At 38.3% G+C, this 15,878-nt stretch overlaps 1 protein-coding gene across 1 annotated transcript in view; it reads left to right on the top strand.

Moving 5' to 3' along the window:
- LOC150087275 (TATA box-binding protein-associated factor RNA polymerase I subunit B-like) overlaps positions 1 to 15,878 on the top strand; it is a 308,013-nt gene that overhangs the window by 97,845 nt on the left and 194,290 nt on the right. Inside the window, exons 6-7 of the mRNA XM_090372434.1 lie at positions 4,824 to 4,981; positions 13,094 to 13,190. Coding sequence (XP_090228560.1) covers positions 4,824 to 4,981; positions 13,094 to 13,190 — 255 coding nt within the window. The remainder of the gene's footprint in view (positions 1 to 4,823; positions 4,982 to 13,093; positions 13,191 to 15,878) is intronic.

The following is a 15,878-nucleotide window of genomic DNA, read 5'->3' as shown; positions in this document are numbered from 1 at the left end:
GGAAGGAGTAGATCACTCACTTCTCCGAAAAACATATGCCCGTTTGTCGGAGTAAAGGGGAACCACAACACAGGTTGACCAGAGGCTATAATCTGTGTCAAGAATCTTAATCCTCTGACTGGTTATGGAAAGCATATGGTCTAGCGTGACTTCTCTGTATGTGACTGCATAGGTTTTACGGACACCACTAACATTGTGAAATGGTAATCCCTTTCACCCTTAATTCGCACTTTCTAATTAACTAAATTGCTTAAAGGCCAGAGGTGAGAACAATGCATACACAGCTGTCTCTCCTAATCTGTCTGCCAGGGGCAAAGGTTGATGACGTTGTAGAGCGAATATCATCTTTTAAGGGCACAAAAGGTGATATAGTTGTACACGTTGGCACTAATAATATTAAGAGTAGGAGACTGGCAGAATTACTTAACAACTGGTTAACTGTTGAACAAAAGCCGAGAATTAGGGTTGAATTTGAAAGTGTCTGCAATTCTGCCCAGACACGATAGGAGGGAGTATATGATGAGAGCCTTGTCGGTCAGTTCGGCCCTGGAAAGATTGTGCAAGGCTCAAGGGGTAGAATTTTTTTCAGCCTGGACTGTACTTGTTAACAGGAGAGATTGCTTCTACAGGGATGGGATACATTTAAATAGAAAGGGTGCAAGAATATTTGCTGATGCTATCGAGGCAGTGTTAGGTGGGTCGGAAAACTGCTAGCTTGGGGGGAGACAAAGACCAATAGATTGACAGTACCCACTGGCAGAGGTGAAAGAGATTCTTGCACTGCTTCTATTAGAATGAGCAGAAGCCTGAAAAACAAGATGCATGGTATTTCAGAGACTGCTGGGAGCCATTGCGGTACAAGTAAACACATGGGTTGTGTTAGGGTAGCTAAGAATAGAAACAGGTGCAGGTATACTTGCGTGTACACCAATGCTAGGAGTTTAGTAAATAAATTTGATGAATTTGAGGTATTGCTCAAAACATTGAAGGCAGATATTGTTGGGATATCAGAGACGTGGTGTCACACAGATATAAGGGATGCGGAACTGCAATTTGGGGAGTACAACGTCTACAGAAAGGATAGACAGGATAGGAAGGGGGGAGGTGTTATGCTATTAGTTAAGGAACACATAAAAACCAAGGAAGTGAAGCCAGTCGACATCGCTGGACAGTGCAGTGTGGAGTCAGTTTGGTGTGACATAAACATTGGGAGATCAAAATTGAGAGTAGGAGTGTGCTATAGGCCTAATGACTCTGATGAGTATAATAAGGAACTGTACAGGGAAATAGAGTGGGCCAGTAAATCAGAGTGTCTTATAATGTGAGATTTTAATTTCCCAGATATTGACTGGATTTTGGGGGCTGGTTACTCACACACTAGCAGGGCTTTTGTGGATTTATTGGATGATTGTTTTCTACATCAGCATGTTCGGGAGGCAACTAGAGGGAGTAATACTCTTGATTTGATTATCAACAGTGATTCTTCATGCATTAAGAATCTGCAGATAAATGAACCACTAGGTGGCAGTGATCACAGTGTGCCGAAGTGGGATTTACTCAAAGAGGTAACTACCATTACGGGTAAAGGGAAGGGTTATTGCTTCCGTAAAGGCGACTACGATGGACTGAGACAGTATTTAAATTCTATACAGTGGGACCAACTGATGATGTTACCACCAGCAAATTCAAAATGGGAAGCATTCAAAGAACTTATCTTGGAAGCTACTAGGCTTTACATACCAACTAAGAAATATTGTTCAAGGTTTAGGCCAAAATGGACGTCAGATGAACTAATGAGGCATATGGCAGAGAAGAAAAATGCATGGGATACATACAAATTAACACATGACACAGAAGCCTATGATAGATACAAGTTGATATGCAACCAAGTTACAAACGAGGTTAGGCAGGCGAAGGCAGATTACGAGAAATCCTTGGCAAGGGATGCAAAGAAAAACAGCAAAGAGTTCTTTACTTATGTAAACTCTAGAAGGAAGGGGATGAATCAGATTGGTCCACTTGATATTGATGGGTCAAGTGTTGATATTCCTGCTCAGGTAGCTAACAAACTAAATGAATATTTTGCATCGACATTCACACATGAGGAGTTATTCAACGAGGGGAATGCCAGGGGTGTATTCAACTCTAGCAGTAAGCTACAGAATCTTGAAATAACTGGGAGTAAAGTGGAGGAGAAACTGTTGAAGATAAACACAAGAAGGCACCCGGGGTGGATGGGATCTATCCAGTTATATTAAAGGAGGCAGCAAAGGAAGTAAGCAAACCCTTAGCCATAATTATGAGAGCTTCCTTGGACTCAGGAGAGGTACCCATAGACTGGAAATGTGCAAATGTGACCCCAATTCACAAAGGAGGATCAAAGGCTGACACAAGTAATTATAGACCTGTGAGCTTAACTTCTGTTCCAGGAAAATTAATGGAGGCACTGGTTAAAGAAGCACTGCAGGATCATTTAGACAAGACTTCAGTTATAGCTCAGACACAGCATGGTTTTGTTAAGGGGAAGTCTTGCCTGACCAACTTGATTGGATACTATGATGCAGTCACAAAAGAACTGGATGCAGGGAATAACTTTGATATTATATACTTGGATCTTAGAAAGCCTTTTGATACTGTTGCACATGGAAGACTGCTACACAAATTGGAGCAGAGTGACATTGGAGGCAAATTGCTGCTATGGATAAAGGGGTGGTTGAGGGGGAGAAGACAGAGAGTGGTAATCAATGGACACTGCTCATCGTGGACTGATGTTATTAGTGGAGTCCCTCAGGGCTCAGTGTTGGGTCCATTATTGTTTTCTGTATTTATAAATGATATTGATGATGGTATATTGGGCTTAATGTCCAAGTTTGCAGACGATACAAAGGTTGGCAGGGTTGTCAAGGACACTATTGACACTATGCTGCTGCAACAGGATCTGGAAATGTTGAGCAGATGGGCTGAGAGGTGGCAAATGAAGTTTAACATTGACAAATGTAAAGTACTACACATGGGAAACAGCAACCCCAGAGCAACGTATCAACTCTGTGGTACTAAACTGACAGTGGTAGAGAATGAAAGGGACTTGGGGGTGGTTGTGCAGGCAGATATGAAGTTCTCTGAGCAGTGCAGACGGGCTGCAAGAGTAGCTCAAGGAGTATTGTCAATGATATACAGGAATTTTTCCAGCAGGGATAAGGAGGTGATTATTCCATTGTATAAGGCGATGGTCAGGCGACACCTAGAGTACTGTATACAGGTCTGGAGGCCTCATTTCAAGAAGGATGTAGAGCTGCTGGAACGAGTACAGAGAAGGGCAACAAGATTAGTGAATGGAACAAAGGGGTGCTCTTACGAAGAAAGGCTTAAGTTTTGCAAATTACAGTGTCTGGAGACTAGGCACCAGCGAAGTGATCTGATAGAGGTGTATAAAGCCTTGAATGGTTTAAGCATGCTCAATGCTGATGGGATTCTTCCTCTAGCTCAGAAAAATCACCTGAGAGGGCATAAATTCAAATTGAGGAAAGACAGATGTAGGATAGACGTGCGGAAATTTGCCTTTAGCCAGCGGGTGATTGGTTGGTGGAACAGACTTCCATCCCTTGTGGTGGAGGTTGATAGCCTAAATAAGTTTAAGACTCAGCTGGACAGGTATTTTGAACGAACAGAGGGGTGAAGTGGAAGTGGTTTTTTTTTTTTTTTTTTTTTTGGCTGATGCTACATAAGCTTGCTTTCTTGCATCAAATGCTTCTACTAATGCTAATACATGGAAATTTTCTTTGTTCAACGGAAACTATTTTAAATGTAATTACCAAGGGGAATCAAAAAAATTCGCTATAAAGAAGTTCATTAAACAGAGGTCCGACTGTAATTAAATCAAAAATGAAGCAATTTTAAAATACATAACCGATCGATTGCACCATTAAAATGCTGGGAATGGGGCCCCGCTCACTCCCACTGTAGTTTCAGTTCTGGATACTCAATGGTTTCCATTCAGGATTTCATCTGTAAAATAAATCTCAACAATGGGCTCACAAATTTAAAAAACAAAATAACAATGGGCTCTCGTGAGCCCACTATAGCTCACCACTGGGCACAGTGTTGTTTTGTTTATTTATCAGTGATATTGATGAAGGTATATCAGACTTAATATCCAAGTTTGCAGACGATACTAAGGTTAACAGGGTTGTTAATGACACTAATTGCAGTATGCTACTGCAACAGGATCTAGAAAAGTTGGGCAGATGGGCTGAGAAGTGGCAACTGAAGTTTAACATTGATAAGAACTGGGGAAATCAAAAAAAAAAAAAAAAAAAAGAAGGGAAACTAAGAAGAAATATAAATTATCATATTTCTGGAAATAAAAGAAGACTGAATCTCATAAAGTTTATTGCAACAGGCAACCTAGTCCAGTTTTCAACAATGAAAACAAATAAGTTGCCTCCCAATGTTGCAGAGGCAGTGGATCTAGCTAAGTTTAAAGCAGAATTGGATAGCTACCTTGTAGAAATGGGAGCAGTATGAATATTCTGAATGTATTTATTTATTTTTTTACTTTGTTTTGTCTGATGCTAAAAAAAAAGACTGCATCATTTGGCCTTTCTAATATTAATACTGCTAATACTATGCTTAGAAGTGTGAAAATTCACTCACTGGGTTCACACATGAGACTATGAATCATTCCAATGTTGTTTGTATAGCACTGCATACATCTATATTTTGTTGCTATGTCTTTGTCTACAAAAATATTGATATCAGCTACATGGCCTTCTTATTATTCTTTATAATTTTAACTGCTATTAAAATGTATGTTTATTTTTAAGTTCAACAGATACAAGGAATTGTGCAGGAAAAATTCTACATCGCTAAGTGACTTTGCAGCCAAAGAGGTTACATGTATTACTCTTCCAAAAACTGTCTGCTTCTGTTACTTAGGCCTACTCTTATTAGAGGAACAGGTTCTTCTATGTGATATTATCAGGTAACACTGTGCTTGAAATAAATGTATTAGTACATGTTATTCTTATTTTTTTAGACTTTTACAAGTTATGTTGTTTTAAGCTAGTTAAATATGAGCTTTAAAGTTGTATTCTTGTTCAGCTATGTTATCAGGCTTGAAACCATACAGTATTTTGGATATCATATATACTAACGTAAAACTATAAAATGGAATACGTATTACTACATTAGCTTAGTATAGTTTTGTATAGTCAAGTATAGTATAGTAAATTAATCAATTAAATTTATTAACCTTATTAATTTTCATCGTTAATTAATTAAATAGTATTTAAGCGGAAATCATGTCCCAGAATAGAGCAGAAAAAGCAATGTGCACAAAGTGGCTGGAGTGCTGTGGCTTGGGGGAGAACCAAAGGGAGCATTTCTCCAATGCATTACTGCCTAAAAAAATGTGCAACTTGTGAAATGTTTACGTATCTTTCTGGAACGGGACATGATGTTGCCAAGGGAGATGTCTGTGTGTGTGTGTGCTTGATGTAAGCAGTGTGAAGAAGTTAAGCACCAACTCAGCATTGTTATGGGCCTTTATGAAAGCTTGAAGAACAGGGTAGATGCCCTTGAAGGACTTAAGCTGGGGGACTTATCAAGCTCTCAGTTGCCCACATCAATGCCAGAGCTTGCACTCGATCATCAGGCAGCACAGTGACAACCTTTATGGAAGAATGGGGTGGTCCCACAGGAGTTAGTTATTGTCAGTGAATCTATTGTGCAAAATGTGTGGAATAGAACCAGTGTACATTTGCCAGGATCAAAAGTTGATAATGTTGTAGGGCACAAAGGGTGATATTGTTGTACACGTTGGCACTAATGACAATCAGAGTAGGAGATCTGCAGACTTACTTAACAAGGACAGGTCAATGTTGAAAAAAGCTGCGAGTTAGGGTTGAATTTGAAAGTGTCTGCAATTCTGCCCAGACACGATAGGAGGGAATATATGATGAGAGCCTTGTCAATCATTTCGGCCCTGGAGAGATTGTGCGAGGTTCATGGTGTAAAATTTTTCTCAGTGTGGTCTGTGCTTGTTAACAGGAGAGAATGTTTCTACAGGGATGGGATACACTTAAATAGAAAGGGTACAAGAATATTTGCTGGTGCTATCAAGGCAGTGTTAGGTGGGTCAAAAACTGCTAGCTTGGTGGATTCACAGACTAATAGATTAATGGTAGCCACAGGCAGAGGCAAAAGTGATTCTTGCACTGCTTCTATTGGAGGCGCCTCTGTAGCCAGGTGGGCAGGAGCAGCAGTGCGTAGGACACGCTTCTTGATTAGACCGTGGTTCGAGCCCGTCACCACCAAATATGTAGGATGCGGAAAGGTCAGGGAATGACTACCGCATATCCCAGGAGCAATATGGCATTAGTTGCTAATGTTCCTAAAAACCAAAATAACAACAACAGCTTCTGTTGGAATGAACAACAGCGTGGAAAGTGAGGTACTGGGAATTTCAAGGGCTGCTGGGAGTCGACATGGAACAAGTAAAAGCCTGTCACTACTAAATATGATAAATATTTGTATTGACGATTTATTGTAAACTCTACTGACTTGGTTGTCGTGCCGGAGTATAAACAGAAAATTTATTTAAATAAATGGGTGGCCCCATGTGCCAGGTGTTATAGTGATCAAGCAATTTCCGAGTGATTCGTAGAACGTTTGCTCAAAGCCATAGTTCTTGAGTTTGAAAAGTTTTTTACATTCTTGTTAATCAATAACAAACTTTGTCTTACAAATTGTAAGCAAATTTAAGAAAGGAAAGGAAAGCTACCTTTCTTTCATTTTCATTTAGACTAACACTAACTTTTATACTGCTTTGTCACTCTAGCGGTACTGCTCCTGCATCCATGAGGCGGGGCCAGCAACCTGTGAGAAGAAATCCACTCTCCTGAGGCTGAAAGGAGTAAAGATGGATAACAAAATGTTTCCACCTTTAGAGCCATCGAGCTCAAAACTAGTGACAAATGACACTGATGATGATGATGACTACTCTCAACCAAAGAGGTTGAAAACAACCCCTCAAGAGGAGATACCAGCATTCACTCTCAGATTAGCCTCTGAACAAATTATCACCCTTCCTAGTGCAGAAATGCATTGAGTCTGCTGCTGGTTCACCTAAATCGGTAAGGCGACTCCAGTCGGGAGATCTTCTGATAGACTACTCAACCTCGACATTCTGTGAAGTTGTTAAAGCTCACAACCTTTGGAGGACACCCAATAAAAGTTACTCCCTATGCCACCTTAAACTCCTCTAAGGGAGTAAAAACAGAATGGGACTTATTACTTGTATCAGTGGAGGAAATTGTTCAAGAATTGCACTATCAAAAGGTCATCCAAGCAAGGAGAATCAAGACCCAAAAAGATAGTACTCTGTTTCCAGCAAGGAGAATAATTCTTACTTTTAGCACTCCTAACTTACTGACATCTATAAAAGCAAGCTACCTTACATTGCCATGTCCAACCATATATTCTGAATCCCATCAGGTGCTACAAATACCAAAAATACAGACACTCACAAACTGCATGAGGTGAGGCAATATGTCCCAACTGTGGTTCAAAGGAACATAACCAATCTGACTGCACCATTACCACTCCACAGTGCCCAAATTGCAAGGGTAACCGTCTGGCTTTCTCAAAAACATGTGAATTATGGAAGCAAGGAAAAAAAATTCAGAAATATAAAGTAGAAAACAAAGTAACATACTGAGAGGCAAGAAGACAGATAATCAAAACAAAGACAAAGCGCATGTATGCCACAGCAGCTCAATATTTCCAGCTTGTTGGAATCCAGACTGAAGAGCCGACTGGGCTAGCCGGGTGGGTAAAGTGCCTGCCTGGCACCCCAAAGGTCGCGGGTTCGATTCCCGCCTCGGGCTTGGATCAAAGTACTGCAAAAACCTTGGGAGGTGCATTATGGCCACAGAAGCCTATGTGCTAACAACTACCAAAAAAAAAAAAAAAAAAAAAAAATCCAGACTTAAGTATCAGTTCCAGTTGAAGTATCCAGACTGAAGTATCAGAAGTAATATATCTATCGCAAATTAGCCACATCCGTTGCTCTCTATTTCAAAACAGTGTCCTACACAACAAACAAGTGAACAAGCCAGTAATACCCCAATTACCATACCAACCAATGTTTCATCAACAATAAAACCAAAAGTGACAAAAACCATGAAACTGTAAGCATCATTCTCCACTGGAATTCACATCGACGAGTGGTATAGGCTGAAACAGTTAAAGGAAATATGTTGTATAAAAAAAAGAGCTGATTCAGATGATGGAATCCTAGAATTACAGGCAACCAATGAGATGGATTTGACCTGCCCCTTCTTTTCTAAGAAAGACAAAACAAAAATAGATCATACAAGCAAACTACAACTAAAAAGTGGTCAGAACCAAAAACAACCCATAAAACCACATAATGGAAAGAATCCTTCAATGGAATTGTAGAGGCTTTTGGAATACAAAAAATGATTTACAGGATCTCATCGATTGGTATGAACTAGCTGCCATAGCTTTACAGGAAAATCTTTTAAATTCTTGAGTGTGTCCTGCTGTTAAAAACTATGTTTCTATAGATGAGATAGGAGTATCGATACGCCAGCTCATGGAGGGGGTGGCGATTTATTGTCAAAGCAATATTCCATCCAAACATGTTTCTTTTCAGACTCCTTTTGAAGTAGTGGCAGTGCACATTGTAATTGGTATCACTCTCACAGTAGCTTCTATATACCTCCCTCCAAATTTGTCTTTCTCCTCAGACAATTTAGAGAACCTAATAGATCAGATACCATCTTCCTTCTGCTTATTCAGGGAATTCAGTTTTTTCATCATCTGTAGGTCCCTATAGCAGACTTCATTATCCGCTATAGGGATCTCCAGCAATAGACAAAAGGGGCAAACTAATAGAATCTCTGCTTGATACTCATCATCTTACTCTGTTAAACACTGGCAAGCCTGCCTATATCTGTTTGTCTATGGGATCCATGACTGCTATAGATTTCTCAATCTGTTCTCCCTCCATATATGCCAATACAGAGTGGTCAGTTCTTGATAACCCACTAAACAGTGATCATCTACCAATCACTGTTTAGTGGGTTATCAAGAACTAAACAGTGATCATCTACCAATCCTTTGTAAGATTCAAACACAAGTAAACTTGTCCCCATTGCAATGCTCCAACTGGAAATTCCGCGGGGCTCACTAGCATGGTTATGCCTCTCTAATTCAGTTTGACGATGATATAATCTAGTCCCAGCCCATAGATAGTCACCAACCAGATATTACAAACTGCTACTTCTGCAATACTTAAATCTGTGCCTGGGAAACATAAACACAGCAGTTATTGGTGGAATCAGGATTGCACACATGCTAAACAAGAAAAATGTAGAGTTTGGAATTTATTTAGAAAATTCCCTACAACTGGTAATCTTATTAACTTTAAAAGACTCAAGTCCAAGTTCAGCAAAATAAGAAGAAAAGTAAAGAAAGATGCCTGGATAAGCTTTACTTCCACTATTAAAAAGGACACAGACAACAGACTCATCTGGAAGAAAATCCAAGCACTTAATGGTAAATACGTGTAGTCCCCAGCCTCAATCCTAAACTGGAAAGGACAAGAGTTGTCTGCACCAATAGAAATAGCAAATGCATTGGCTGAATCTTTTGTCAGTATATCAGCAGTGTCCACATACAACCAAACCTTTAAAAAAATTAAGTCATCTGCAGAAAAACATAAAATCAGTTTCTCTACCATGGTATCACACCCATATAATCAGCCATTCACATTAACTGAACTTTTACAGTCTCTCAATAAAACATCCAGTACTGCTGCTGGTTCGGATGGAGTCTGCTATGTAATGTTAAAAAAAACTAAATAGCAAAGCAATAAACTCCCTGTTGAATTTCTACAACCGAATATTTTTAGAAAATGCTTATCTGCACTCCTTTCGTTACTCAATTGTACTAGCATTTCTGAAGCCAGGGAAGGATCATACCATCCCACATAATTATAGGCCAATTTCACCGACTAGCTGTTTAGGCAAAGTCCTAGGAAAAAATGGTTCACGGGCTGCTAACATGGTTTTGGGAAGCTAACAATCTGCTAAAACATTTGAACAAGAGGAGCGTGTACCATACGGTTCTATCTTAAGCACAACATTATTCACAATAAGAATTACAAATATGATACAAGACATACCAAAAACAGTCGAATCGTACATGTTTACTGATGACCTCATTATCTCTTGTCAGTCACAAACTATAAATATCATTGAAAGGCAACTTCAACTGTCCATAGCCAGAATAGAATCGTGGGCACAATGGAATGGATATTTCTTAGCAGAAAATAAATCTACTGCAATTCATTTCTGTAAAACACGCAAGTTACATCCAGATCCCAAAATATATTTAAAAAACAATCCGATTCCTCTTACCAACAATTTTCATTTATTAGGTTTATACCTAGACAATAAACTTAATTTTTCCAATCATGTAGCCTACCTTAGAACGGCCTGTCTAAAGAAACTAAACATCCTAAGAGCTGTCTCCGCTAACTCCTGGAGGTGTTAGCTCTCTCTTACATCTTTATAAAACTTTGACACCTTTTCGACCCCGTATCACATACTATGGGAGGTATTTAGAAGATGTTCTAGTTATTACTGATAGTAGTATTATCCAAGGCATTTTACATTCGTTTAATAATATTCATTCTAGACTCAAATTTACATTGGAAAGGGAGGATACGGATACAAAGTCATTAAATTTTCTAAATTTCACGCTTACTCAGGACTCTAATAAAATCCAATTTAACATCTATCGAAAACCTACAAAACTGGTATGCTTCTACATTATAACAGCTATCACCCATTCACCTACAAAAGATTGATTATCTTTAATCGATTTCTAAATGCCTATAAATATTCAACGACGGAATCTGCTTTGGTCTCATAAATATTAATATTAACCAGCAGATTTTTAAACAGGGGTTATACCTTGTTACAATAAACTGAATTAGGGTACAAGCTAAGGATAGGATACAAAATACTACACCCACCAACAATAGTAATATCAAAAAATACTTTATTTCGCTCCCATATGTTGAACAGTGGCACAAACAGTTTTACAGATTCTTTAAAGATACTGAATTTAAAATTGTGGCCAGGCCAATACGGAAATTACCTATACTGAACAGTCGCTCAGGCCTTTCCTCGTTCACAACACAAATTAATGATCTGGTATACAACATTTCTTGCGGTGATTGCGACTTGTCTTACCAAGGTTCAACGCATTTTCCTCTAAATATTCATGTTAATCAATATGCGGCCGCAGTTCATGCTTTTCGTTTAGCAGTGTCAGAATTAGCCTTTCATGCTGTTAACGAAAAACATACTTTTTTATTTAATGAGGCCAAAATACTTAGTGTCCAATGTAATTATATGCAACTATTAATTGCAGAAACTGTAGAAATCAAATTACACGAGAATTCTGTTAATGTTTGCTGGCCATATCTGATCTCTGATTCATGGGCTAAAAGCGCATGCATGAAGACAAATAATCCCTATTTAAGTTTCATGCTCATCCCTATTCGGTAACTTTCATTCCTGTGATCACAACATTCGTCAAAAAGCGTTGTCAGCTTCAGGAAGGAAAATCGTTTTGTAATTTTTTCATTAAATTCTTTTAATTAATTTTCTTATTTTTAATTGTGTTAAATTGATTGTTAATCTAATGTAAGATTTTCGATGTTTTTGGGGTTTTCATAAAAAACGCTCACTCACCAGTAATTGGAATGCCGGTGATGGGAATAATGTGTCGCAACACACAGTACATCGAACCCTCCTGAAAATGGGGCTGTGTAGCTGCAGGCTGCTCCGAGTGCCCATGCTAACCACAGTTCACCAGTGACAGTGCCTACAATGGGCACGTGATAATCGAAACTGGACCTTGAGTGATTGGAAGAAGGTCATCTGGTCTGATGAATCACGTTTCCTGTTGCACCATGTGGATGGCCAAGTATGTGTGTGTTGTTTACCTGGGGAAGTGATGGCGCCTGGATGCACCATGGGACGAAAACAAGCCGGTGGCGGCAGTGTCATGCTTTGGGCGATGTTCTGCTGGGATAACCCTGGGTCCAGTCATCCATGTGCCAGGCACTCTGATGTCTACCACCTACCTAAACATCATTGCTGACCCGGTACACCCTTTCATAGCGATGGGCTTCCCCTCTGGTGGTGCCATCTTTCAGCAGGATAATGCACCATCCACACTGCTTGGCTTGTTCGAGATTGGTTCGCAGAACATGAGGAAGACTTCCAGGTATTGCCTTGGCCTCCAAATTCCCCAGACATCAACCCCATTGAGCATCTGTGGTTTGTGTTGGAACAGCAACTCCAATTTGTGGCATCTCAACCACAGACCTTACAGGAGTTAAAGGATCTGCTGGTAATGTGTTGGTACCAGATACTACAAGACACATTTAGAAATCTTGTAGCATCCATGCCTTGCTGGGTACAAGCTGTTTTGGCTGTACGTGGAGGACCAACATCATATTAGATAGGTGGTCATAATGTTTTTGACTCATTGGTGTATAAGGAAGCTCTGACTGCATAAAAAAAAAAAAAAAAAGGTAAACTGCAGCCATTATCAATCCACTGCAGGATGGAAGCCTCCTCAAAAATTCGGTTGAGGGAAATGGACCATAATCTGCCATGCTGGTCCAGTGCGGGTTGACAGATCGAACGTATATAGCAGTCAGGAGTTTGAACCCTGGTATATTCAAAGAGAGTGTGCTACTGCACTCCTGCTCATGACTACTCGGCTATGGAGGCCTCCTGGCTGCATAAACAACCTTTAAAATAATAACAAAGCAGAGCATAGGAAATATTATCAGTGTCATTATCAGTTTCCCCCATTTCAAAGTAGAGTTCTTTCACGACCCCCATGCCCATATCTTGGATGCAGGATTAAAGGATAGAAGTGGCAAAATTATGGCAGTAACTATGTAGTTATTTTTTGTGTAATTGCATATATTTTGATGATATGATGATTCTGACACATGTTCCTTTTGGTAACTTTTTTTCAGGTGGATTCAAGAAGGATGTTTCCCATATTTTAATGTTGCACAGCTATTACCAAAATCAATGAAATGGCAAAGTATGGACTTTAAGGCCTTTACAAAAGTGTGTATCAAACTTTCCTTTGTTTTTCTTAGTTAGGATATTTTTTGAACCAAAGCAAGAAATTTTCTAAAAGTTGACTAAATACCATAATCTATTTAAATTACGACACCAATAGGAATCAAAAGGTCCTGGATTTTAAAATTTTCCAGAATTTGGAGAATTATATCTAATGATTGAGCAGTTTTGGAGAAGCACATTTCAGGGAATATTAAACACTAATAACTGAACATTGTGTTCCATGTTTATATCTTTAAACATTTGTATTGACTAAATAGTACTAGTAGTAAAAATATAAATAACAGTTCAATTTGTTAAATGTGAGCATATGACAATAAACATAGTCATGGCAAATGTCGTTAGAATATTAATGGATATGTGTCAGAGAAAAAAAAAAACTTTTGTAATGGAGAATAAGAAAAAAATTAACTATTCTTCTTGAGGAATAATTATTATAACAAGGTGATCTTTATCAATTTACATGATATTTTGCTTTTAATAATATATAATGTGGAGAAATTCATTCAATTTTTTTATATACAATATCAAAGCCCTAAGATTCATTTTTGCAGCCATTATAATTAGAGCAGAGAGAAAAATAACAGGCAAGCAAAGCACATTCACTGAGACTTCTCTTCCATTTCATTAGTATGGAGTGAGTGACCTTGAGTCACCTGTTGTTTTTTTTCCTCCTTTATTTATACACTGATGAGCTGTATGACTAGTTATAATGGTTGCAGGAAAAAAACCCTTGGTTGTGTGGAATTAAATCTTTTGTTTGTACACTTTATTAAATTGCTGTTTATCGAAGAGACTAACCCAGAGGTTCTCAAACTTCCTCAGTTCACAGCATCCTTAGTGTCTCAGTAATTTTTTCACTGCACCCCTAGCCCAAAAGAAATACCAAACAGTTCTGTTTATTAAGTATTTAGGTCCAAACAACTTAATAAGTAATGTTGAAACTGTGAACTACCTTTAGTGAACTAGTAGTTTGCACTGCGTCCAACAGATGTCGAGCATTGCTGTTTCCCTTGAAAATTTAAAATATCCCATGGCACCCCTTTGAATTTACTGGGACACCATGCCGCACAGTTTGGGAACCACTGGACTAACCATAGATTTAATGAAGCATATATTTTTCCAGCTGTACCCACACTGGGCATTTTTAATCTCTCTTTGCTCATAACTGTCCTAAAGTGACATCAAAGTCACCAGCTTATGCAAGTTCTGTATGACCAGCCACACAGCTGTAATTTGTAAAAGCAGTTTATACTAAGTTATGAAGTTTATGAAATAAGAAATAGCACTAAATAAGCAATTCGAGTTATAATTTGGCTTTGGAGAAATTGTACAATGTTTGTAGTGTCTTATCCTTTCGTCTGCTTTTGTATTTAATTTTGTCTGCTTTTGTTTTTGTATCAATGCAGTATTTAAACTGCATTGATAATACAGTGGTCTTAATTCTTACAGCAGAACAAACTTGCCTTTGCAATAAGTTGCTCTGGTATTGCATTGCTTTCAAACAGATAGCCTTGCCAAATTTTTAATTGTTCATTTGTTTAAAAGGTGAGGTTGCTATAAAAGTATTTCAGACTGACCAGTCCCTCATTAGAAAGTAAATGGTCTCTATGGACAAAGTCAGACTAAACAAATAATTTTAACTATATTACCGCTTTTAAAACTCAAATTTCGTATACTACATACACATTAAACAGCTTTTTTACAATTGTTATTATCTGTGTGCTGCCATGACTGACCACTGATGGTGGACTGGTTGTTCCTGAAACCAGGACCGGCTTTAGGGGCGATCGAGCAGTGCGGCCACACAAGGCACCAAAATTTAGGTGGCACAAAATGCCCCTCAAATTCACTGATTTGCTGTAAATCTCAAGTCATAGGAAGTTAAACACCAAAAAACCTTGCGCAAACCTTGCTGATAGACCTGGGACTGGTTCTGCCTGAAGCAGGCTATCATAACAGTCTCATCTCTTAAACAAATGGTAGATTAACCTTTTGGCAAGGCCTTTGCAATTTAAAATAAGTGCAATACCAGAATAGTTCATTGCAAATTCAAGTGGTTCTGTTGTGAGAATTAAAACCATTGCATTGTCTATGCATTTTAAACTGTTTTTGTGGTCAGCAGTATTTAAAGGACAAAATAATACTGCAAGCACATCTTATAAAGAGAGAAATGTCATTTTTTTTGCATGGATTCTTAAAGACAAATGTTGTCATTGATTGCTTTCTGGATTTTTTAACTAATATTTCCAGATTTTAAGATGTTGATTTTCTTGAAAAATGTGCTGGATTTTAAATAATTCCAGATTGCAAAGAGTTGGGTTTTAAAGAGTTTACTGTATTGAAAAAAATTAAGTTGAATAGTTGTATTTTGAAAATTATTATAGAGATCCAGTTCATTTCCTCTTCTTTCTTTGTTGTGCTGTCAATTTATTCAAGATGATTTGTCAATCCCCAAGAGTTTCTGTCTGCTATAACATTACTGAAATAGCTGCAAAAGTTCAATATTGAATAACTTTTTTTTTTTTTTTTTAACTTTTCTATTACTTTCTAGTTTATTTGTTCTATCCATTCACTTTTTACTTCTTTTTCTCTTGCCTTTAGTTGATAAATTCATAAATTTATTTTTGTTTTAAATTTTAGATCGGCCTTTATTTCATTTGGTTGTGTTTA

Source organism: Mastigoproctus giganteus, chromosome 4 (assembly GCF_048544385.1).
Source record: "Mastigoproctus giganteus isolate SK-2022 chromosome 4, ASM4854438v1, whole genome shotgun sequence".
NCBI classification, from domain to species: domain Eukaryota; kingdom Metazoa; phylum Arthropoda; class Arachnida; order Uropygi; family Thelyphonidae; genus Mastigoproctus; species Mastigoproctus giganteus.
Note: the sequence above shows the minus strand (reverse complement) of the source record. Positions and strands in the feature narration are given on the sequence as shown.